Source organism: Pseudorca crassidens, chromosome 11 (assembly GCF_039906515.1).
Source record: "Pseudorca crassidens isolate mPseCra1 chromosome 11, mPseCra1.hap1, whole genome shotgun sequence".
Lineage (NCBI taxonomy): Eukaryota > Metazoa > Chordata > Mammalia > Artiodactyla > Delphinidae > Pseudorca > Pseudorca crassidens.
The window spans coordinates 28093085-28120218 of record NC_090306.1 but is presented as its reverse complement, the minus strand read 5'-3'; the positions used below and the strand labels follow the sequence as shown (position 1 = coordinate 28120218).

The following is a 27134-nucleotide window of genomic DNA, read 5'->3' as shown; positions in this document are numbered from 1 at the left end:
GCCTAGCTGTTGGCAAGTGAGCTGAAAGTGGTTACTGCTTTTAGAGTAGGCAGCAGGAGAGACTGAGGAAAATGATGATACACAATCTCAAGTGTTGTAACATAATTAGGGAAATGGTGTAATGTATTGAGCACAGCACAAGTTTAGAGATGGAAAGATCTGGATTTAAACTGCAGGTCCATATATTACCAACCATGAGAGTTCAGATAAATTAGTTAATCTCTCTGTGCTTTGCATTATAAATGAGGATAGACATTCCCCAACTCTTAGCAAGAACTCTCATTTTTATAGTGGCATTCAACAGAAATAGTTGGAAAACAGTGGAACACATCATGAAGATAGTGAAGACTATAAAAACATCTATAATTTTTGGAAAAATGCTCATGCTCATTGTAAAAACACACACACAAAAACTGAATAGCATTGAAAACAACAAAGGAGAATGTACTTATCACCCCATATTTTATCCAGTGATAGTTCATACCAACCAGATATCTCTGTGCATTTCTTTAAATATATACATACATATGTATATGTATCCATTAATATCCATGTTATGATCATTTAGACAAGATGGAAGTCCAGTATTTTCCTGGGTTTTTCCACTCAAAATATTAATTCTTGAAACTTGCTTTCTCTCTGCAAGCGTGGTGCCCCCTGCCTGCAGAGGAGGAACTCAAGTGCACCTCTCTGAGTGAATGACCTCAGTTGCCATCCCAGTAAATCTTTCACTGCTGTCTACACAGAGCCCTGACCAATATTGTTAAAAAGTTGCTGTTGACATACCCCTGGGAAGGTGCAGTAATATCATTTTTAAAAATACTGAAGTATAGTTGATTTACAGTCTTGTGTTAGTTTCAGGCATAGAGCATAGTCATTCAGTTTTCCTTTTTTTTTGCAGGTAATATTCCATTATAGGTCATTACAAGATATTAGGTACAGTTCCCATGCTATACAACAAATCCTTGTTGCTTATCTATTTTATGTATAGTACTCTGTTTCTGTTAATCCCATACTCCTAATTTGTCCCTCCCCCACTCCTTATCCTTTTTGGTAACCATAAGTTTGTTTTCTATGTCTGTGAGTGGATTTCTCTATTGTATAGAGATTCATTTGTATTATTTTTTAGATTCCACATAAAATGATATCAGATAGTATTTGTCTTTCTCTGTCTGACTTATTTCACTAAGCATAATATTCTCTAGGTCCATCTATGTTACTGCAAATGGCAATATTTTATTCTTTTTTATGGCTGAGTATATATATATATATATATAATATATTCACATCTTCTTAAGTTAATTGTCTGTTGATGGGCATTTGGACTTGGGTTGCTTCCAAGTCTTGACTATTGGAAATAATGCTGCTGTGAACCCTGGGGTGCATGTATCTTCTTGAATTAGAGTTTTCACTTTTTTCTGGATATATACCCAGGAGTGGAATTGCTCTATCATAGTAGTAGTTCTATTTTTAGTTTTTTAAGGAACTTCCATACTGTTCTCCATAGTGGCTGTACCAATTTACATTGCCACCCCACAATGTATGAGGATTCTCCTCCACATCCTCTCCAGCATTTTTTATTTGTAGACTTTTTGCTGATAGCCATTTTGACAGGTGTGAGGTGATACCTCATTAGGGTTTTGATTTGCATTTTTCTAATAATTTGCCATATTAAGCATCTTTTCATGTACCTGTTAGCCATCTGTATGTCTTCTTTGGAAAAATTTATATTTAGATATTCTGCCCATTTTTTTTAATGAGTTGATGATTTTCTTTGATATTGAATTGTATGAGCTGCTTGTATATTTTGAATATAAATCCCTTGTCGCTTGCACATTTGCAAATATTTTATCCCATTGCATAGGTTGTCTTTCTGTTTTGTTGATGGCTTCCTTTACTGTGCAAAAGCTTTTAAATTTGGTTAGGTCCCATTTTTTAATTTTTGCTTTTGTTTCTTTTGCCTTAAGAGACAGATCTAAGAAAATAATGCTGTGATTTATGTCAGAGAATATTTTGCCTGTGTTCTCTTCTAAGTGTTATGTGGTGTCATGTCTTAAATTTAGGTCTTTAAACCATTTTGAGTTTACTTTTGTATATGGTATGAGGGAATATTCTAATTTCATTGTTTTAAATGTAGATGTCCAACTTTCCCTACACCACTTGTTGAAGAGACTGTCTTTTCCTTGTATATTCTTATCTCCTTTGTCTTAGATTAATGGATTATAGGTGCATGGATTTATTTCTGGACTCTGCATTCTCTTCGCTTGATCTATATGTCTGTTTTTTTTTGCCAGTACCATGCTGTTTGGATTACTGTAGCTTTGTAGTACAATGTGAAGTCTGGAAAGGTTATATCTCCGGCTTTGTTCTTTTTTCTCAGGATTATTTTGGCAATTTGGGGCCTTTTGTAGTTCCATAGAAATTTTAGGATTATTTGTTCTAGTTCTGTGAAAAATGGCATGAGTATTTAGATAGGGACTGCATTAATTTGTAGATTGCTTTAAATTTGTAGTATAGCTATTTCAACAATATTAATTCTTCCAATCTAAGAGCATGGTGTATCTTTCCATTTTTTGAATCATCTCTAATTTCCTTTATCAATGTTTTATAGTTTTTCATGTTAGGTCTTTCAGTTCCTTGGTTAAATTTATTCATAAATTTTTTTGATGCAATTTTAAATGGGATTTTTTACTTTCTCTTTCTGATATTTCTGTGTATTAATTTTGGATCTTACTACCTTGCTGAAGTAATTTATTAGTTCTAATTGTTTTTGTGTGGACACTAGGGCTTTCTATATAGAGTATCATGTCATGTAAATAATGACAATTTTACCTCTCCCCTTCTTATTTTGATACTTTTTTATTTCTTTTTCCTGTCTGATTGATGTGGCTAGGACTTTCAATCCTATTTTAAATAGAAGTGGTGAGAGTGGGCATCCTTGTTTTGTTCCTGAATTTAGTGGGCTTTCAGCTCTTCACTCTTGAGTATGATGTTGACTGTGGGTTTGTCATAAGTGTCATTTATCATGTTGAGATATGTTCCCTCTATAATCACTTTGATGAGAGTTTTTATCATGATTGGATTTTGAATTTTGTCAAATGCTTTTTCTGCATCTGTTGTGATGATCATGTGGTATTTGTCTTTCCTTTTGTTAATGTGGTGTATCATGTTGATTGATCTGCAAATGTAGAACCATCCTTATGATCCTGGAATGAATCCAACTTGATCATGGTGTATGATGCTTTTTATGTATTGTATTTGGTTTGCTAATTTTTTGAGGATTTTTACATCTATATTCATCAAAAATATTGGCCTGTAATTTTCTTTTTTTGTAGTGGCTTTGTTTTGTTTTGGTGTCATGGTAATGGTGGCCTTGTAGAATGAATTTGGGAGTATTCTTTCCTCTTCAATTTTTTGGGATGGTTTGAGAAAGATAGGTATAATGCTTCCTTATATGTTTGGTATAACTCCCCAGTGAAGCTATCTGGTCCTGGATTTTTGTTTGCAGGGAGTTTTGTTTGTTTGTTTTCTTTTGTTTTGTTAATTAAAGATTCTATTTCACTTCTAGTGATTGGTCTGTTCAAATTGTTTCTTTCTTCTTGACTCAGTCTTGGCAGGCTGTATATTTCTAGAAATTTGTCCATTTCTTCTAGGTTGTTCATTTTGTTGGCATATAGCTATTCATAGTGTTCTCGTCTTTCTTTTTTTTTGTATTTTTGTGGTATTGGTTACTGTTTTCCTCTTTCATTTCTTATTTTTTTAAAATTTGCATCCTCCCTTTCTTCTTGGTGAGCCTGGCTAGAGATCTGTCAGTTTTGTTTTTTTTATCTTTTCAAAAAACCAGCTCTTGGTTTTATTGATCTTTTCTATGTTTTTTTTTTTAATCTCTATTTCATTTATTTCCTCTCTGATCTTTATTATTTCTTTTCTTCTGCTGACTTTGTGCTTGTTCTTCTTTTTCTAATTCTTTTAGGTGGTAGGTTAGGTTGTTTATTTGAGATTTTTCTTGTTTCTTGAAGAAGGCCTGTATCACTATGAACTTCCCTCTTAGAACTGCTTTTGCTACATTCCATAGATTTTGTAAAGTAGTGTTTTCATTTCATTTGTCTCTAGGCATTTTCTGATTTCTTTTTTGACTTCATCATTGACCCATTGATTTTTTTTTTTTAGTAGCATGTTGTTTAGTCTCCATGTGTTTGTTCTTTTCCCATTTTTCTTTCTATAGTTGATATCTAGTTTCATACCATTGTGGTCAGAAATGAGGCTTGATATTTCTATTCTCTTAAACTTGATGAGGCTTGTTTTGTGACCTAGTATATGGTCTGTACTGGAGAATGTTCCATACATGCTTGACAAGAATGTGTGTTCTGCTTTTTTTGGATGTAATATCCTATAGATATCATTAAGTCCAACCAGTCTACTGCATGATTTAGGACCTCTGTTGCCTGACTGATTTTTTGTCTTGATGATCTGTCCACTGATGTCAGTGGGGTTAAATCTCCTACTCTTATTGTATTATTGTTGATTTCTCTTTTATGTCTGTTAGTATTTGCTTCATATATTTAGGTGCTTCTGTACTGGGTGCATATATGTTAATGAGTGTCATTTTCTCTTCTTCTATCAATCTTTTTATCATAATATAATGCTTTTTATAATATAATATAATAAATATAATATAATTATAATAATATCTCTCTTTAGGGTATTTATTTCAAAGTCTATAATATAATTATAATAATGTCTCTCTTTAGGGTGTTTATTTCAAAGTCTTCTTTGTTTGATATAAGTATTGCTATTTCTGCTTTCTTTCATTTCCACTTCATTAAATACCTTTGTCTATCACGTCACTTTCATTCTGTGTGTGTCTTTTGCACTGAAGTGAATTTCTTGTAGGTAGCATATTGCAGGTTCTTTTAAAATTTATTTATCTAATAAGACACTGTGTTTTTTTGTTTGGAGCATTTAGTCCATTGACACTTAAAGTAATTATTGATAGGTATGTACTTATTGCCATTTTTATTTTTTGTTTTCCAGTTGTTTTTTGTTCTTCGTTCATTTCCTCTTCTTTTTGTTTTTCCCATTGTGGTTTCATGATTTTCTTTTGTAGTATGATTGAGTTCCTTTCTTTTTGGTTTTTGTGAATCTGTTGTAGGTTTTTGATTTGTGGTTACCATAGGGTTCATATATCTTGACCTATAATTATATGTATTTGCTTTAAACTGATAATCATTTAAGTTCAAACACATTCTAAAATATCTACATTTTTTACTCCACTTCTCCATATTTCTTGTTTTTGATGTCATATTTTACATCTTCGCTTATCCCTTTTCTGTTTATTGTAGCTATAGTTGCTTTTACAATTTTTATTTTGTTTTTTTTTTAATCTATGTACTGGTTTATTTTTTTTTCACATCTTTATTGGAGTATAACTGCTTTACAATATTGTGTTAGTTTCTGCTGTATAACAAAGTGAATCAGCTATATGTATACATATATCCCCATATCTCCTCCCTCTTGAACCTCCCTCCTACCCTCCCTATCCCATCCTTCTAGGTTATCACAAAGCATTGAGTTGATCTCCTTGTGCTATGCAGCAGCTTCTCACTAGCCATCCATTTTACATGTGGTAGTGTATATATGTCAATGCTACTCTCTCACTTCGTCCCAGCTTCCCTTCCCTCCCTGTGCCCTCTAATTCCTATTATGTACTTGCCCCTTCCTGTTGGGATTTTCCCTTTCTTATAGATTCTTAGTTCTTTCCATTTAGAGAAGACCGTTCAACATTTCTTTTAGGGGATGTTTAGTATTGCTGAATTCTTTTAGTTTTTGCTTCTCTGAGAATTCTTTCTCTCTCCTTCTTTTCTAAATGATAATCTTGTTGGGTAGAATATCCTAGGTTGCAGGCTTTTCCTTTTCAGGACTTTGACTATATTGTGCCACTCCCTCTTGGCCTGCCACGTTTCTGTAGAGAAATCAGCTGATTGCCTTATGGGGGTTCCCTTGTATATGAGTGGTTTTCTCTTGATTCCTTTATAATTCTCTATTTTAACTTTTGCAATTTTAATTATATGTCTTGGTATGGGTCTGTTTGGGTTCTTCTGGTTTGGGACCTTCTGGTTTGTGACCCTCTGTGGTTCCTGGACCTGGATATCTGTTTCCTTTAGGTTTGGGAAGTTTTCAGCCATAATTAATTCACATACATTTTTGATTGCTTTTGCTCTCTCTTCTCCTTCTGGAACCCCTATTATGTGTAGGTTGGCCTGTTTTATATTATTCCATAGATCTTGTATGTTGCTCTTGATTTTCTTCGTTTGTCTTTCTATTTTCTGTTCTCATTGTGTGATTTCCATTATTCTGTCTTCCAAATCGCTTTTAAACTCTTCTGTGTCATTTAGTTGGCTATTCATTGCTTCTTATCTCAGAAATTGAAGTATCTATTTTTGATTGAGTCATCTTTATAGTTTCTAGTTCCTTGTTAAAATGATCTTCCTTTACATCAATAATCTTTCTTAATTCAGTTAGCATTTTTATTACTAAATTTTTGAACTCATTATCTGGTGGACTGATTATCTCTGTTTCATTGTTTTTTTCAGGGGTTTTCTTTTGCTGTTTCAATTGAGAGTAGTTTCTCTGACTTTTCATTTTACTTAACTTTCTCTGTCTCTGTGAATTTAGGAGAAACAGTTATCTATCATGGTCTTGAAAGGGTGTTTTTATGTAGGAGCATCCCTGTGTAGACTGTGTGTGTTCAGTGCCTTTGGTGTGATGCCTGGTTTTGATATGGATGCCAGCCATGTCTTTCCTCAGGGTGTGCTGGCCACTGTCAACTCTATAGGTTGTGTGGCTGGTGTTGGAGGATCTAGAGCCAGTGTAGCATGTGAGGTGGGACTTCCTCTCTGCTTCCTGTCACTGCCCTGTCAGAGGTGGGGTGTGCTCTTCAATTGTTGGAGTAGAAGCCCTGAGGGTCAGGCTGGTCAGACTTTATTAACCTTGAGTGCCTGTCCTGTAACAAAGGAAGGGATTGCTGAAGGAAGTGAGGCCCATGCACTCACCCTCACCAAGGTCTGATGTGGTACGTAGACATCTGCAGCTCTGCTCAGATGGAACCCAAAGTCATGTCTCTTCTCTTATTGTGTTTTTCCTTGATCTAGTACAAGTCTATAGCATGGAGTGGGTGGGTCTAGAGTATTTGCTGGGCTGGGGTTGGGCGTCAGGGCATTGTGGCTGCAGGAATTGAGGTGGCCACGCTGCTACCAGATATCTGGGCTGCCACTGTGGCAGTCTTCTCCCAGGACTTTTCTGCCAAAGATCCAGTGTGAAGCTGTGGCTTGGAATGGGTAAGGCCAGAGCACTCTCTTGGCTTGAAGAAGGACCACAGTGTGAGGGTTGTGGTGTCTCAGCAAGTGCTGACAATGGCCATTGGCACCCCACTAGGATCACACCCTAGGCCCACAGTGGCTGCTGCCACCCCACCAGGACCACACCACACTACACCTAGGCCTCTGGGTTCTTTCTCCATAGCTAGACTGAGTCTTTTCTCAGGGCTGTCTCAGATCTCATGCCAAGCTGTGGTGTGGAATGAGCAGAGCTGGAGTGTTCTTCTCACTTGGATTGGGGAGTATGGCAAGGTGGTGGCCACCAGTGTAAAGCCCTCTCTGCCCTGATCATTGGGCAGTCAGCACAGGTACACTCTTTGTGAGTAGAGTCTAGGCTTTTCTAGCTCTTCTATCTGTCCCAGTGTTTCTTCCAGCAGCCAGGGGAGCTTGTCTCCTCCCTGAAGGGCCCCAGGACTGGGATAGCCAATTTGTGGCTCGACCTGCTTGCTCCCCAAGTGAGAGTCCACCATGTGGACCTTCTCTTCCTTTCACATTCCTCTCAGGGCCAGAGGTCCCAACTTTATCCTTTTTTTCTTCCTACCTTGTTATGTGGAAATCTTTCTTATAGCTTTGGTTGTATAGGAGTTCTGCCAGTTTCCAGTTAGTTTTCCATGTGAATTGTTCTACATGTAAATGTATTTTTGGTGTGTTTGTGGGGGGTGGTGAGCTTCAGTCCTCCTATTCTTCTATCTTTATCTGCTCAGTAATGCCCTTTTGCTGCAGGGCCTGGCATGTGGTCTTGCTGCCTATTGTCCCTGTAGCCTTGCTTATTGCCTTGTGGTGCTGGTCTCTGCTGATTTACCAGGTCTTTGGGGGTTTGTCCTTGTTTTAGTTCTTTCCATTGGGTCAGTTATGTTCTTAAGTTACCTCCATAAAACATCTCCATACTTTCATTATAAATTTCCCTGTTTTGTGTCACTTACAACTAAATGAGTCTTAATTCATGCAGCTAATATTTATCTATGTCATAGGACATTCTTATTTATTTAATTTTCATGTCATTGCTTACTATTGAGGATGAACTTCATGTAAATTTTAAAATATTTCAACAGAGGCAGTGTGATTTAGATGTTTGTGTTAGATTGTAGTGTTAAATCTGAAGTATCTTAATCAGTATCTTACATATTTAGGATGTACTATGTTAGTATTTGAAGTCTGAGAGCCCACACTTAAGAAATGCCTACTCTGAAACTATTCTATGATTTTTATCCTTGATCAGCACCAGAGGGTTTTGTAATTACTGTGTATGTCAGAAATGACTTTTTTTTTTTTAACTAGTGATGTGTATGGTGATCAGATATGTGAATTGACCACTTTACACCACTAGATGATTATAATAAAAAAGACAGTAATAAGTACTAGAGAGGATGTGGAGAAATTGGAACCTTCATACATTGTTGGTAGGAATGTAACATGGTGCAACTACTTTGAAAAATAGTTTGGCAGTTTCTCAAAATGTTAAAAATAGTGTTATTATATGAGCCAGAAATTCCACTTCTAGGTATATATCCAAGAGAACTGAAATTCTGTGTTCACACAAAAACCTATATGCAGATGTTTAAGGCAGCATTATGGATGATAGCCAAAAGTGGAAACAACCCAAATGTGTATCATTTAATGAACAAAATGGGATATATCCATACAATGGAATATTATTTGGATATAAAAAGTAAAGATACTGATACTTGCCATAACATGGATGAACCTTAAAAACATTATGCTAGGTAAAAGAAACTAGTCACAAAAGGCCATATATTGTGTAATTCCATTTATATGAAATATACAGAATGGGCAAATGCATAGAGACAGAAAGTATATTGGTGGTTATCAAGGGTTGGAGGAGGTGGAATTGAGAGTGACTACTAATGGGTAGAGTTTTTGTAGGGGGTGGTGGTGAAAATGTTCTAAAATTAGATAGTGGTGATGATTGCATAACTCTTTGAATATACTATAAACCACTGAATTGTACATTTTTAAAGGGTGAATTGTATGGTCTGGGAATTATATCTGAGTAAAATTGTTATTAAAAAAATATATATGCAGATTGGCTAGAAATATTGCACAAATGAACAGGGCATATGAACCTAGAGAATCCTGTGATTATGCCTTTTGGAGTGGTGCCCTAAACTTAGGGACTCCTTGGGTCATGGGCACAGAATGTTTAGAGGATTCTCTACCATGATTTGACCAGAGGTTAGATGAATCTTGTCAACAGAAGATTGTCACATCTGCCTTAGGCTGCTGTTCTGAATGCCTGAAAGCAGAGAGTTGGAACTTGATTAAACATAGAGCATATTGTGTGACTGTTTTGAGTCCCACTTATTAATGTATGTGCCTTTGGCAGAATTTGGTCTGAGACTTGCTTTCATGGTAACAGCATTTGGGAGTGAAGTGATAGTGTAAGAGAATTGCACAGCACTCACGTACTTCAGCAATTGAAGGCAACAGATAACTACCAAAAAGTCCAAAGTGGATAGGACAGTTGTTAACAATTGGTACTCAGGAATATTACTGACCTTTATGTATTCATCATGCCTCTAACCACTTTACTGAATTATCCTGTTAATTTTGAAAGATTTTATTAATTAATTATCTTACTTTTTTCTGGGTACAAAATTAAATCTTTTGCACATAATGATAATTTTCCTCTTTCCTGTAGTGTGTCTTATTTTCATTTTATAATTTATTGGCTAGAGCTTGAAAAGCAATGATGAGTGGTATGATAATACTGTTTGCAGTTCATTTCATTTTATACTTAATAATATGGACAAATAATATAACCAATACAAAATTTGAAAGTCAAAATCAAAATTATAAATCAGTCAAAAATTTACAAAAATGCACCTTAAGCATTTATTATTCTTGCAACTTTCTCCACATTATTTAACCTCTCTGAATTTTACTATCTCACCTGGAAAATGGATTTGGAAAATAATTGCTACTTATTAGGATTATGGTGAAGATTAAATAAAATGATTTATTTAAAGTGCTCATACCATGTTCTTGGATTGGAAGAATCAACATTGTGAAATGACTCTACTACCCAAAGCAATCTACAGATTCAGTGCAATCCCTATCAAACTACCACTGGCATTTTTCACAGAACTAGAGCAAAAAATTTCACAATTTGTATGGAAATACAAAAGACCCCAAATAGCCAAAGCAATCTTGAGAAAGAAAAATGGAGGTGGAGGAATCAGGCTCCCGGACTTCAGACTATACTACAAAGCTACAGTAATTAAGAGAGTATGGTACTGGCACAAAAACAGAAATATAGATCAATGGAACAGGATACAAATCCCAGAGATAAACCTACGCACATATGGTCACCTTATCTTTGATAAAGGAGGCAAGAATATACAGTGGAGAAAAGACAGCCTCTTCAATAAGTGGTTCTTGGAAAACTGGACAGCTACATGTAAAAGAGTGAAATTAGAACACTCCCTAACACCATACACAAAAATAAACTCAAAATGGATTAAAGACCTAAATGTAAGGCCAGACACTATAAAACTCTTAGAGGAAAACATAGGCAGAACACTCGATGACATAAATCACAGCAAGATCCTTTTTGACCCACCTCCTAGAGAAATGGAAATAAAAACAAAAATAAACAAATGGGACCTAATGAAACTTCAAAGCTTTTGCACAGCAAAGGAAACCATAAACAAGACCAAAAGACAACACTCAGAATGGGAGAAAATATTTGCAAATGAAGCAATGGACAAAGGATTAATCTCCAAAATTTACAAGCAGCTCATGCAGCTCAATATCAAAAAAACAAATAACCCAATCCAAAAATGGGCAGAAGACCTAAATAGACATTTCTCCAAAGAAGATATACAGATTGCTAACAAACATATGAAAGAATGCTCAACATCATTAATCATTAGAGAAATGCAAATCAAAAGTACAATGAGATATCATCTCACACCGGTCAGAATGGCAATGTAGATCAAAAAATGTAGATCAAAAAATCTAGAAACAATAAATGCTGGAGAGGGTGTGGAGAAAAAGAATCCTCTTGCACTGTTTGTGGGAATGTAAATTGATACAGCGACTATGGAGAACAGTATGGAGGTTCCTTAAAAAACTAAAAATAGAACTACCACATGACCCAGCAATCCCACTACTGGGCATATACCCTGAGAAAACCATAATTCAAAAAGAGTCATGTACCACAATGTTCATTGCAGCTCTGTTTACAATAGCCAGGACATGGAAGCAACCTAAGTGTCCATCAACAGATGAATGGATAAAGAAGATGTGGCACATATATACAATGGAATATTTCTCAGCCATAAAAGGAACCGAAATTGAGTTATTTGTAGTCAGGTGGATAGACCTAGAGTCTGTCATACAGAGTGAAGTAAGTCAGAAAGAGAAAAACAAATACCGTATGCTAACACACATATATGGAATCTAAAAAACAACAAAAAAAGTGGTCATGAAGAACCTAGGGGCAAGACGGGAATAAAGACACAGACCTACTAGAGAATGGACTTGAGGATACGATGAGGGGAAAGGGTAAGCTGGGACAAAGTGAGAGAGTGGCATGGACACATATACACTACTAAATGTAAAATAGATAGCTAGTGGGAAGCAACTGCATAGCACAGGGAGATCAGCTCCGTTCTTCGTGACCACCTAGAGTGGTGGGATAGGGAACGTGGGAGGGAGGGAGACGCAAGAGGGAAGAGATATGGGGATATGTGTATATGTATAACGGATTCACTTTGTTATAAAACAGAAACTAACACACCATTATAAAGCAATTATACTCCAATAAAGTTGTTGAAATAAATAAATAAAGTGCTCAGCACAAAAAAAAGAAGCAAGTGGTAGCATTAGCCGTGCCCCTATAAGAGGTAAGGCCTGCCAGTTTTTAAGTATGAAGATTGCAAAATTTTGAATATAATTTTAAATATTAAAAAAAAGTGTTCAGCACAGTGCCTGGCACCCAGCTAAGTAAATAAATAGTAAGTGAGGAATTTGTGACATAGGTTCATGTTGGGTATGATGGAGTAGACGGAGGGAATAATCATTTCTACCTTCTCGGGGGACACCGATGAGGAAAGGCTGAAAGAGGAATTCACATTTCCCAGCGGAAATGAGGTTGCTGAGGAAATTTTAGGGACAGGGTAAAATAATAGTACAGAAATATGAGACAATTTTAGACTAAAGGACTGTAAAAAATCTGAGATGTCTGGAACAGAGTCTGTGATATGGAATATGGATAGAAGTGCAGCTAGAGATAAAGCCGGGATCAGAATGTGGCAGGTATGTAGTATTATTTTAAGGAGTTTGGAGTTTTTGTTGGTAATGGGTTTTATGCAGGGGAGCCATTTGGTCAGGTTTTACTGTAGAGAACTTTCTCTTGGAGACATCTTGGTGAATGAACTGGGAGACAGGAGGCAGGAAGACCAGTTAAGAGCTAGCTCTAAGGTCTGGGATGCAGTTGGGACTTGGAAGCAGAAGCCAAGGTGGGGGAAGCATTAGCAGAAGGAGATGGAGGGGAAGGATGATTGGAGTCTTGCTTGGAAGAGAGATGGGTTGAACCCTGTTGCTGTATTAGTTTCCTGTAGCTGTTGTAACAAATTATCACAAACTTGTTGAGTTAAAACCACAGAAATTTTTTCTTACAGTTCTGGAGGCCAGAAGTGTAAATAGAGTGTCACTTGGCTGAAACCAAGATGTTGGTAGGACTGCTTTCCCTCTGGGGGTTCTGGTGTAGAAGTCATTCCTTGCTCTTTTCCAGCTTCTTGTGGCTGCTGGCATGCCTTGGCTTGTGGCTGCATCATTTGGGTCTTCAAGGCTAGAGCCCACACATCTCTCTCTGCTCTGTTCACATCACTCTCTCTGTGTCAAATCTCCCTCTGCCTTCTTCTTATTAGGATATGTGATTGATTGCATTTAGGGCCCACCCAGATAATCCAGGATAAATGCCTCATCACAGAATCAATAATTTAATCACATCTGCACAGACCTTTTTTCCTCTAAATAAGGGTCACATTAATAGGACCCAGAGATTAAGACCTGTTATGTTTGGGGGGCCATAATTCTGCCTTCCATTGTTGCCACTTACTGAGATAGGAAATGAAGAGGCTGCAAGACTGCAGAAAATATAATGAAATTAGTTTTGTACATAAGTTTTAGGTTTTTAAGAAGACTCATATTCTGTTCTCAGTTTCTTTTATCCTTCCCATTTTTAACACAAATGTTTCTCTTCTTTGGCTGAAATCAGGAATTGGGTTTTGTCAAACCCATCTTTTTTTCTAAAAGCTTGTATCACCCTGAGTTAACCCTACATATTACTTCAAACCAAAGGGTTCTTCTGTTTACCTTAGCTCAGGCAAACAGAGCTCTGACATGTCAGATTGTGAAAAGCCCTGAGTTTCCTTTAAGTAAATTTCAAGAATATCAATCATAGGTGAATACAGAAAAATTTTCACCATTAATTATCTTCCCCTCAAATTCTTTTAGCATATATACCAAATTCAACCCAGGCAAAGGTTGAAACTGTATATTTTATTACTGACCTTTTCAGCTCAACAGTACTAATAAATACTTTAAAACAACCATTTTCAGCAAAAACTGAAAAATAAAGTTTATTTTATTACTCGTTTTCATTGAGTAATATATATCATACACGATAAAGTTCTACTTGTATGCTCAGACTATGAAAGGTGGCTGCTGCTGAGCTGAAATTTTAGTCTATTTGTACAACTTCAAACCTGAATGTCTATTCTTATTTTCTTGAAAGCTGGTAAACTTGTTAAGTACTTTCCAATGATCCTACCCTTTAGAATTACTTGGTGTCTTAGATTCTAGCTAATTCTGGCTTTTTAGTAAGCTTCAGTTTCAAAATACTTGATTTGTTTCATTTCTAAAGTTTTACTTTTTCAGTACAGTGTTTCTATTTGCCGTAGAAGTTTTAGGTTCAGGAAAATATTTTTTTCCTTAAATTTGCATGCTAAATTTCCAGCTATAATATTTGATCAAAGAATAAAAATAATGCATAAATGAGTCATAGAGAATTAAATATTGCATTCAAGTGACTTCCAAAGATTCGATGAATTTCCTTTCAGTTGCTCAAAACAAGTCTTGATTTCCCTGTCATTATTTAAAAAACTCAGAAAACCATTTTGTGTGTTATATGCATTAAATATATAATATATATATTTTATATATATATATATGCATGCCAAGAACTTCTTAATTCCAGTCCTTAAGACAATATAATGCCCAAGGTAAGGGCCTAGACATGACCCAGTGACATGGGGCATGTTTATAATTTCCTCACTCAGGTTTTATTCAGTTAATGAGTTACTTATTAGGGCAAAGGTCTAATATGCCACCTTCCTCTTCTACTCTTTTTTCCATAATAAAACACCTCATCATACCTAAAGTGAAAAAGGTGATGCTTTTGATTTGATACTAAAACCGTTCATTCGTACAGACCTTTGCTTATGTGCCAACTAGGTTCTGTGGTTGCCTAAGCAATATTTAGTAAAGACCTTGCAGGTGGTCAGTTGATCCTGAGACTAAGTTGAATAACAGGTAAATAAAAGTCCTATAATAATTTCCTAAATTTTAATTAAACCCAGAGTCATCCTGTTTATAGATACAGAACAGTTCTCAGAGGCAGTTATATTTATGCAGAGACGTGGTTCTCTGTCCACATGTAGAAAATTTATGCTGGACTGTGTTTGTAAAATGATAAAGCATTGTTTGGCTCTATTCATAGGTATATTTTTGTTCATATGGAAAATTAAATAGAACAGTTTTTTTATTTGGCTCTATTTATAAGCTATATTTTTGTTCTTATTAAAAATTAAATAGAACAATTCCACTCAGGTACAGCAGTGGAGCCTCGTTACATGTTGTCTAAGTTCTGCTGGCCACAAGTAGCTTTTTGGAATTCACTTCATACCTTCAGTTTGAAGATTTATTCCCTAAAACAAATATATTGTGTGCTTTTTTAAAATTAGCACTTTAAAAATTCACAAATAGTAAAATTGTCTTTACTGTGGAACTATTAACTTTAGAATTCATAATATATACAAGTAGATTTTCTTTTTCAAAATGCATCTGTGTTAGGATAATAATATTTGCTTCTCTTTTAAAGGAATCAAAAAATTCAATATTTACTACGCTAAGAACAATACTTATTAGCTTATTTCATTTACTGAGTTGGAAAGAATTAGGAGCAGGCCTACAACTTGTAGGTTAACTCACTTACAAATATCCTTTACCTTAATAGATGGTGTTGTTATGCTCATTTTACATGTGAATAATTAGAAGTTTTAGTTTTCCACGAATAAACTCTCATTATATAATTGTAACAGAAAAGGATACTTAACCTTAAAAAAATAAGGCAATTATTTCAAGATATACATTTGTTTAGACTGTTTTTGTTATATAGACATACCTATAAATTGTTTTTTTTCTAGTATATTTAAAAAAATAATTTGGTTAAGAGCTAACTATTGTACCTGATGTTTTTTATTTGTAGTTGAATTAATTTTACTCTATTTTACTCTTCCTTCTCCCCATAATAAACTGTTATTTTATATACCATCCAATATTGCTATTGATTTCTGAGTTTGTCCTCTTAGTAAAGTTCAGGCATCTTGAGATTTGAGAACATGTTTAATTAGTTAGTGCTTAGTTAGGTCTTGGGCATAGAATATTTTCTTGAAAAATACTTGCAGAATTGCTCTGAAGTTTAAATGGAATTGCAATTTTCCTGTTAGAGAAAGACAAGTCTGAGATGTCATTTTAAGAGATTAACTGGCTGTTCAGTATGGGTCTTGGAATGCCAGTTGAGTATAAAAACTATAATGGTCAAGAAAACTGTAATATTCATCTTGGCCACTAAGCACAGTTCTGTGCTAATAACTATATGAGAAGCCATCTTAAAATTGGAAGGTGGATTGTTGAGCATAAAATCAGAGTAAGCAGCGTTGTCGGATGAGCTAATTGACTATTGTCATCAAGGGAAGGTAGCTTGATGCATTTGTCTGTTTTAAGAGATTAATATCAATGACGATTGAATTATAAAGGGTGAAGTCAGGGAACCTTTTCTCCTGGATGGTCGTGGAAAGGTGTTACTAACTTCTTCCTTATCTACTCCTATTGCAGGCTTCATGCAAAATATGCCTCTTCCATTAACCTAGTACTTCTTCATACAGGTTAGAGTTTAATTGATTGCGCTTTAGCTTTAGTTATGATATTTCAATCATACTCTTAAGTCCAGACATTTTAATTGGAATTTGAGATGAGTGGTTACTAGAGCAAATCATGCAATTCACAGATTAAATTTTTGATTAGGTTATTTCTTCAGGTAAGTTTTCTGACTAATGCACTGTATTTCTCCATAATTTCTTTTCAGGAATTTGCTCTCTTCCTTGTTTAGCTTCATCAAGGTTTATAGAATAGAAAGACCTGTTCAGGATTTTTATAATGTTCAAGTTCAACATTCCATTATAAAATTGTAGGCATAATGTTAAAGGCATCCTAACTCGAGCAAAAGACAACCTCATGGAGGGAAGAGTAACCTTCCTATATAAAAGCTGGTGAGGGGTGGTGTGTGTGTGTTTTTTTAAAGTGCTTTATATAGAAAACAAAAAAATTTTTCTGTGACTAAGTACAGTTATGTTTGGCCTCCTATCCTAGTTCTCTTTGTTCATAGCATAGGCGGCATCTCTCTTCACATTAGTCTATAAACAAGAATTTATTTTATGTCATACTCTAGTGGCTCAACGAGTAGGTATAATGGGAGGCCTTCTACATTTCCAACAGTCAGGAAAACAAGTTGTTTCTCCCTGACTTCTCCAGACAATGTAGCATTTTGTAAAGAACAGGAAAATCAGATTCAAAAGGTTGACTTCATTGGAATATTCTGTACTGGGCTGTGTGGTCTTATTCATTTACTCAGTTTCTCTGACCCTCAGCTTCTTTTCTTTCTTTTTATACAATAGTCTTCACAATAATACCTCTCTTTTAACTTAATGTGAAAGTGCTTTGTTTCTAATGGGATATTAGGGAGGAAAAAATCTTGCATTCCTGTCATCAGTCCTAACTTTATGATGCATTTTGATAATCACTGGTCTTTTGCAGTGATTCTTATCATGTAAGAATATTTGCCTTTTACAAACTTGTAAAATCATATAACTTTGAGTATAGTAGTCTTTGGGGAATTAAATCTAGTCAGAGATAGTTTATTCTATTTTATTCATATGATCAAATTATAGCTGAAATTTATTGTCAAACAGCAATGGGAAAGCTAAACTGCAAAGTTCAGGGACTAAGTTATGAAGAGTTTATGGAGTTTTTTCCCCCTCATATTATAAAGGGTCTAAGGTTTTTTGTTTGTTTGTTTGTTTTTGACCTTACCTACTGTATGTTATGGATCATAATTGCTAGAAGAAATAATGTGGCAAGTAAAGTCTATGATTAAGAATATTTATCTTTATTGTTGATAGAAATCCATTATTTTGTATTTATGGTTAAAGATTGTAAGGTTTTTATTTTTTTTAAGATAAATAAGGCACCGAAATCACATTATTTGCTTTTAAATGTGTATAACATAGTTTTTGAGTCCCAAGCACACTGCAATATTTGCACTGTCATCTCTCCTCGACTTTAGTGAACTCTGAAAGAAAGAGCTGAATTACATTTTTTAGGACACTTAATGAGCAAAACTAGACACATAGGAAAGGCTGGAGAATTTCCATGTGAGCGGAGAGCTACCTTTATAAATATATAACATAGTATATTCTCAAATGGAAATGTTTGAAATTTACTGTTTGCCAGTCATTGCTGGAGTCATAGTGTCTGCTTAGGGGACAGAAGGATTATTTTAATATGATTTCTGACTAGTGGTCTTTGACTTAATTCCAAATATAAACATGTCTGATAGTTTCTTTCTGGGAATATTTGAAGGTGTAATCCCATTTTTTTTTTTTTTTTTGTCTGTGCTGTTCTGTTGACTGTGTTTTTATTTTCTCAGTGTATAGTGATTCCACAGAAGGAGTAACTTTTAAGAACCTGAAATATGAAAGGCTATCAGGTTGATATGAAAAAAAGCCTTTCAAATTACAAGCACGGTACAGATAAATGCACATGAGTGGTAGTCCTGGTGAAAGAATACAACAGGGTAAACATGAGATTTTTATTATAAGTATTAAACATAAAAATGTAATTTAACTATTATAAATTATTACCAATTAATGGAGGATGAATATGAAGCACAAATGTAACTTTTAGAACTTTCAAGTCATCATTCATGTATATATATATTTATATAAATATTTTGGTATTATATTCATCTAACATTTTCTCTTTTATTCAACAGAAATCTTCTTGACAGAGACACATTTTCTAAATCTGATCCAAGTAAGTATCTATTACTTGCTTTTTTTTTTTTTTTTCCGGTACACGGGCCTCTCACAGCTGCGGCCTCTCCCGTTGTGGAGCACAGGCTCCAGACGCGCAGGCTCAGCGGCCATGGCTCACGGGCCCAGCTGCTCCGTGGCATGTGGGATCTTCCCGGACCGGGGCACGAACCCGTGTCCCCTGCATCGGCAGGCGGACTCTCAACCACTGCGCCACCAGGGAAGCCCTATTACTTGCTTTTTGAAATAGTCTACTTATTTTACTTGATTTTTCAAAAACTTGTTTGAAAATCATAGTTCTTATTTAAATATTTGTTTTGAAGCCTAGAAAGCAAGATGGAGTATAGTCTTAGGCCCTGCATTCTCATCTACTTGGGCAGTACTCTGGCTAAAGAGAGGGAATTGCTTAGCATTTTGAGAATAAGATGACAATGCAGATGACTGCAATGTAGGACAGTTCACTTTGAAATTAAACCTCATTGTATAGCCATATGGTAGAAATTATCTTTGAAAGACAACTGTAATGGGCCATAATTTTATGATCAAGTCAGAGTAATCATTTTCCTTTTTTTGTGAATAAATGCAGTATATAAAGGCATGTACAACCAAGTGAATTATATAATATCTTGAATGAGCTGAAGTTTTTGATTCCTAATTATATATATTGAAAATTGGAGATAAATTGTAAAATGAGACAGTTTAAATTAGAAAACAACAGAAATAATGTATAAATCAAGTAGTGAGTCCAAATCTTGTAATATTTAGAAGCTGATATCCAGCAGCTCTCCATCTCTACAAATGTGTGAACCTGTGTGGTTTAACTACAGGAGAGAGGTTTTGTCAGTTGACAGAAGAATTCTTGAGGTAGTCACTGGAGAAAAGGCATTAAACTTTGTGGGTATTAAAAATTCCTGGGGCCCATTGACAAGTGGGTGGGATATTTTTATAAATTAATCTTTACCCCAAACTCTTAATCTCCCTTTTTTGCAACTTCCTTTTGTGGTTCATAGGATTTCTTACTTGTTTACAAACATTGAGGATAGGAGTTGCAAATATTAAATGTGGCATATGATTTGCTCCGGATATCCTTCCTATGATGGTTTTGAGCATTATAAGTATCCTAGGAAGAGCTTGACTTATGACTGGTAACATACTGAAATATTTCAAACTGTTTAACCTTAGTTAAAAGATTTTTTTATCTATATCTGTAGCATAATGCAATTGAAGACATTAGCAAATAATTGTTATTTTTTTTTTGTGCCTAGCTCTATACATGCTAAGTTCTAAAGACCTGATATTGTTTCTTGCTTTTTTATAAAAAATTTTCATCATGTGATGATTTATTAGCAATTTTCATGACAGAGTAAGGCTAGGAACTAATTTTAATATAGCTTTTGTACAGCTGAAAAATAAATTGGATACATTTATATCTGATATTTATAAAAAACGTTTAGATATATTTATTTTTTCATCTTTTGTAGTTTGTGTCTTGTATGTACAAGGAGTTGGAAATAAAGAATGGAGAGAGGTAAGAATTTGAATTAAAAAAATTGTGCTGGAAGATATGGTATAATGTGATCAAGATGATACTTTCCTGTTTTTAGTTATTTTAGTAATTTTCTTATAGATTTATTTATTTTTATTTATTTATTTTTGGCTGCATTGTGTCTTTGTTTCTGCTCGCAGGCTTTCTCTAGTTGGGGCGAGCAGGGACTACTCTTTGTTGTGGTGCGTGGGCTTCTCATTGTGGTGGCTTCTCTTGTTGTGGAGCACCGCCTCTAGGCATGCGGGCTTCTGTAGTTGTGGCACACAGGCTCAGTAGTTGTGGCTTGCAGGCTCTAGATCTCAGGCTCAGTATTGTGGCACATGGGCTTAGTTGCTTCACGGTTTGTGGGATCTTCCCGGACAAGGGCTCAAACCCATGTCCCCTGCATTGGCAGGCAGATTCTCAACCTCTGCACCACCAGGGAAGTCCTTCAACCCAAAGATTGAATTCCTTTTTTATTTTATTTCATTTTAATTTGATGAAAGCAATCTTTGTGTTTTGTTCTTAATAATCCTTAATGTTTAGCTCATTTATGATCTTTCTGTGGAATAATCTACCCTTGAATTTGTATTCTCCTCAGTCTTACATAAATTTAATGTGATCCAATTCTTACATAATTGAAGTTTGTGGGTTTAGTCTCACTTTTTGAGGTCAACTGCTGATTTTATAAAATATTGCTTTAAAGTGTTTTAAAAGTGATATCAATTATCACCTGCTTTTTGACAGTTAATAACTTGTTATTTGAAAATAAAGTAGAAACTCAGTTTCCTAATACAAATACTTTGTGTAATGGAGTAAGAGCAAGGAGGCAGAATTACTTTTTTCATGGTTAATAATTTTATTTATTTATTTTTATTGCAGTATAGTTGATGTGTAATATGTTTCAGGTGTACAATATACTGATTCACAAATTTTAAGGGTTGTACTCCATTTATAGTTATTATAAAGTATTGGCTATATCCCCTGTGTTGTATAGTATATCTTTCTAGCTTGTTTTATACATAATAGTTTTTACCTCTTAGTCCCCTCCGCCTGTATTGCCCCTCCCCACTTTCCTCTCCCCATTGGGAACCACTAGTTTTGTTCTTTATATCTGTGAGTCTGTTTCCTTTTTGTTATACTCACTAGTTTGTTGTATTTTTTAGATTCCATGTATAAATAATATCATCCAGTATTTGTCGTTCTCTGTCTTATTTCACTTAGCATAATACCCTCCAAGTCCATTCATGTTGTTGCAAATGTAAAATTTCATTCTTTTTTATGGGTAATATGCCATTTTGTATATATGTGTGTGTGTGTATATATATATATTTATATCTCACATCTTCCAGTCCAAGAACATGGTATACCTTTCCATCTGTTTATGTCATCTTCAGTTTTTTTCATCAGCATCTTACAGTTTTTGGGATACAGGTCTTTTTCCTCCTCAGGTAGGTTTATTCCTAGTTATTTTATTCTTATTGATGCAATGATAAATGGGATTATCTTCCTGGTATTTCATAGATAGTATACAGAAATGCAACAGATTTCTGTATATTTGTATCCTGCAAAGTTACCAAATTCATTGATGAGCTCTACTAGTTTTATGGTGGCTGCTTTAGGTTTTTCTGTGGATAATATCATTTCAACTGCAAACAGTGACAGTTTTACTTCTTCCTTACCAATTTGGATTTCTTTTATTTTTTCTTGTGTAATTGCTATGTCTAGGACTTCCAATACAATGTTGAATAAAACTGGTGAGAGTGGGCAGCTTTGTCTTAGAGGAAATTCTTATAGATTTATACTGTTGAGTATGATATTAGCTGTGGGATTTTCATATATGGGATTTTCATATATTTTCATATATGCCCTTTATTATGTTGAGGTATGTTTCCTTTATGCTCACATTCTAGAGATTATAATAAATGGATGTTGAATTTTGGGGACTGTTAAAGGAACTGAGATAAATATCCATAATGTATAGAACCAGGCATCTTGGCCAACGAAAATCCTTAATGATGAGGCTTTCTTATTGCCTAAGCAATGAGATGTAAGTTTCTTATTTAATATACAGTGTTTTTCATAACAATAATGACTCTTGTTCTAAGCCCTTTAGAATACTGACTAATTTAGTTTGCACAGCAACCTTAAGAGGTAGATGCCATTTGCATCCTTATTTTACACATGAAGAAATTAAAGAACAGAAAGCTTAAGTGACTTGACCAAAGTTAGCCAGTTGTAAATAATAGAATGGGGATTTCAACCCAGGCCATTTGGCTCTATAGTTCCTAATTTGCAGAATCCTTATCTGACTCCAACCTTCACATTCTGGTTTTATTAATAGAAAGAAATTCTATAAATTGATCTTTGGGTCTTTATTCATATCTTCTTCAGCTTGACTTTGGATGAAAAACAAGTAAGAGAAGAAGCCTACTATTTAGGTAAAATGGCATAATATTAAAATAAATCAGAAAACAGAATATTTTACTTATTTATTTTTTTCTCTTCAAAGGGGTAGAATGTATAAGAGGGAATAATATGCAAAATTGGTATAAAAACAAAGTAGAAATTGAGAATATGATGATAAATAGGACCCAGAATCATATAGAGGGGGTAGGGAAAAGATGGACGAAGATGGGGAGATACCAGTTAAGAGACAATTTCAATAGACAGCATTTCAAAAAAATTAAAAGTGTTAAGAACTAGAGAATAGTCTGGAAGAATAGAAAAGGAAGTGTCAGATGCAGAGACAGCATTTTGTAGGTAAAATCCATTGTATATAGCATCTAATTGAACTAGCTGGATAAAGGAAAGGGGTGAAAAAAATGAAATACACTGTATATATTACTAAATCCCCACCAAATCATTTGAGAAAGTCAGTTTCTTTACATTGAGAGCCAGTATGGTATACAGTGGTTAAGGGAGTACACTTGACCTCTTAGTGACTGTTTCCTCATCTGAAATGTGGGGAATTATGCTAATGATTCTAGCTCACACAGTAGTTATGAGGATTAAACTAACCACTGGACCATGACTGGCACATAGTAAACACTATATGATTAAGGCTACCTTGGTTCTCTAAGAGATCAAAATACATTTTTAAGAATAACAAAACTAGTAAGTGGCAGGTAAGTAAATTCCTGCATTATAATATTCTGTAAAATTCATTGTACAAGCCCAACAGTTGATGGGAAAATGACCTGTGGGATTTGCTTGGCCTCAAACCTAATATGATGGTATGGTGTTGCATAACTGCTAAAAAGCTAATGCAATCTGAGGATGCATTGATGGATGTGCAATGCTTACATTAAGGAAGATCATGCTGTTATGTTGAGCTATATTAAATTGTCATTTTTGTAGCTCAGAGTGGTTGAGTGTTGGCAATTTTATGTGATTCAATTAAATACTCTTGTATTTTGCTCTCGTAGGAGCAAATCTGGAATGTTTGTTTTCAGTTCTCCATTTGAGATCATTGAAATGCCATATATGAGGAGGGCTACCATCTTGAAGAAAGGGATAGACACTATGTCATATTAACGGAGGAATGTTTAACCTGAAAAATGCAGACACTCTGAGTAGTTATAATAATTGTCTTCAGATTCTTAAAAGTATTTTGATTTAGACATGGGGGTACAGTTACTTGAAGTTGAAACAAGAAAGGAGGAAAGAAAAAATTTGGCTCAAAGGATGAAGAGACAAAGGCATATATTTTGTTCACTGTGGGTGAGACCTTTGTAACATTTAGAGTATTCCATGGTAGAATGGGTTTCCTAGAACAGTATCCTGGAGCTAGAACTATAGTGGATGTCCTGTCCTGTATTCAAACAGGGGTTGGACTAATTCATCAGGAAAAAAACTGGACTTAATTAGTTCTAATTACTTGCAACTCTGATTTTATGATGCTATAGAAGTCATAAAGAGTTTTGCACTCATTAATTCTTCCCATTATCTTTTAAGTACTGAGCATATTTTACAAAATAATAACAAGAACCACTCTAATAATTATCCTCAGTGTATTTGGAATTAGACAAGTAAAACAATATTTTAGATAATTTAGTAAAAATTTAACATATATTCATCCATTTATCAATTTGACCTGTATTTATTGGGTGCCTATCATGTAGCTGCAGTGGTGGAAAAAATTTTAAATAGACAGTATTTTTACCTCAAGGAGCATAAAATATAGTTGAAGAGTTTTACCAGCAACTTCAGTGTGACTATACAATCCATTTACTGATTTAGGTATCAATACTGTGTCAGTAACATAGTGGTCATGTTTGTATTTGAATTTAGATGTGTTCTGGAAAAGTATGTATTCACTAGCCACATGATTTTATGTTCTGGGATGAATTACTTTTATACAGTAAGGAGAAATTAAAAAAAGAAAAAAAAATGGGCTTCCCTGGTGGCTCAGTGGTTGAGGGTCCACCTGCCGATGCGGGGGACACCGGTTCGTGCCCCGGTCTGGGAGGATCCCACATGCCGCGGAGCGGCTGGTCCCGTGGGCCATGGCCGCTGGGCTTGCGCGTCCGGAGTCTGTGCTCTGCGGCGGGAGAGGCCACAGCAGAGGGAGGCCCGCGTACTGCAAAAAAATAAATAAATAAAAAATTTTTTAAAAAGCTTAAAATATGTGGAAACAAATGCTCCAAATAAACTGATAAAAAATTATTTAAAACTGTAGTGGTAATCTGCAGTTTAAAAATTATATCTGACACTATTACAATTACCTGCATACAAAACATTCTATCTAATGATTGTGAATTGTCAAAGTAATTTATCTTTTAAAACTAAAACAATATTTCAGTGCATAATAATTTGGAGCTAGAAATGATAAAGTGCCATGAATTATGAAAATATGAAAACCTCTTAGTGATGAATGGAAATAGCAAAGTCATGTCCCTAAGGATGCACACATACTTGGCTTTGAGAGGTTCTGAAAATGTTGCAATTAATTTCTTTGAGTTAAATTTTAGTTATCCATAGGTCATCTATTTTGTGAATTACTTTTAAACATTTAAAATTACGGAGTTGGTTCCTGATTCCATATGTTAGTTATATAATGAAATGAAGCAAGCTGAAGTTGTTTATAACCCACAGTGAGTGTACTTTGGAGGCAAATATACTGCCAAATGCTGATTTCCATAGTTTGACATTGTCTCTGTTCTGCACTGTTCCATTGATATTGAGCTGTTTTAATATTTATTCATGCCCATGCTGAATAATATATGTATAATACGTAAACACACACATATTCAGAAAGGATAAGAAAATTTTTCATAGCTCAGCTTAAATGTTACTTTACCTGTTGACCTTTTCTAACCCTCACAACTAGAATTTCCTCCTTTCATCTTTTTGAAATCCCATAACTTAAATATCTTTCTTATGGTCCTTGTCACCTTCTACTTTATATCATTCAACAAACATTAAAGACTTTTTTGTGAACCTATTTTCTTCTGTGTCTTCACTTCTTAATTCAGTGCTCCTTAAAGGTCAAGCTCCTCCCTACAGCATTTAGGATAGGGCTTTTGTGCTTAGAAGATGCTCAGTTAATATTTGTTAACAGGAGGAATTTGAGGATACCCTCAAATATGGGCACACACTTAATGATTGTGGTTTCAGAATTTATGAGTTGCAAGCCTCCTTGTAGATAATTCGGTACAAAGGTCACATTTTTCATATGAGAACATTCACGTGGCATGCGAAGTACTTATGAGAGCTCAGTGCTTATTCTGCTGCTTTTTATCGTAACTTTTACTACATATTTAGGAAATTGAATTATAGCATTCATTGAAAAACATGCTTTTTACCTCTTAAAGCTTAGGGTGTACTCATTTCATTCTTTTTTGCTCTGTGGAAATAATAGAGTGAAGCATCTATAAAGTTATTGATATAGGAAAGAGGAAACTCCCCATGGCCTTTAGGCAGTCACTGTTGCTAAACCACTGAGGGTCCAACTTGGTTATTGACACTATCTGCACTATTGGGTTCATGCTGCAGAGCAGCTGCACGTTTTTGTTTGGTTTAGTTTTATTTTCTATTTTATAAAAGAGACTTTAATTACAATATACTGCTGAGAATTCAGTCTGTAGAGATTATATTCCTCTAGTAGACATTTGAAGGATTCTTACTATATGTATCCGCTGTGATTGAGGGGATGATAACAGAAGAGAACTGAGGAGAAGTTGTGTGGCATGTGGTTGAAAGAACTTTGTTAAACCAATATTTTCTACAGAAAGTATAGTCATTCTTAAGGCGTTACTGCTTTAGCAAAAATTTGTTGTGTGTCCCTCAGGAAAATACCATATTACACTCATTTGGATTCCTAACATCAGCCATACCAGTTTTGGAAACAACTGTAGATTGGCTTTGAAATTTTTCTGTTTGGAAAAGGACATAAAATAGTTTTACAGATATTTCTGGTCATAGAGAATTAGACGTTTAGGCTTAATGTAATTGCCTCTGTTTATAAGGCTAAATTGAAGTCTTAGCTCTATCGATATTTTATGTCCAACTGAACAAGAATTATACTTTCTTTTTTTTAAAATTTCACTATCATGTTATCTGTTTTTTTAATAAATTTATTTATATTTTATTTATTTATTTTTGGCTGTGTTGGTCTTCATTGCTGTCCGCAGGCTTTCTATAGTTGCTGCGAGCGGGGGCTGTGCTTTGTTGCAGTACACGGGCTTCTCATTGCGGTGGCTTCTCTTGTTGTTGAGCACAGGCTCTAGGCACACGGGCTTCAGTAGTTGTGACACGTGGTCTCAGTAGTTGTGGCTCGCGGGCTCTAGAGCACAGGCTCAGTAGTTGTGGCGCATGGGCTTAGTTGCTCCG

General features: G+C 35.0%; 1 protein-coding gene across 3 annotated transcripts in view; it reads left to right on the top strand.

The window, feature by feature from the left end:
* Positions 1 to 27134, top strand: part of CPNE8 (copine 8) — a 368836-nt gene that overhangs the window by 30901 nt on the left and 310801 nt on the right. For 2 of the 3 annotated variants that reach the window (XM_067696130.1, XM_067696129.1), the window contains exons 2-3: positions 18736 to 18776; positions 20257 to 20303. In XM_067696130.1, the coding sequence (XP_067552231.1) occupies positions 18736 to 18776; positions 20257 to 20303 (88 nt within the window). Of the gene's footprint in view, positions 1 to 18735; positions 18777 to 20256; positions 20304 to 27134 lie in introns of those variants that run through there. The other variant, XM_067696131.1, reaches the window with a different exon arrangement.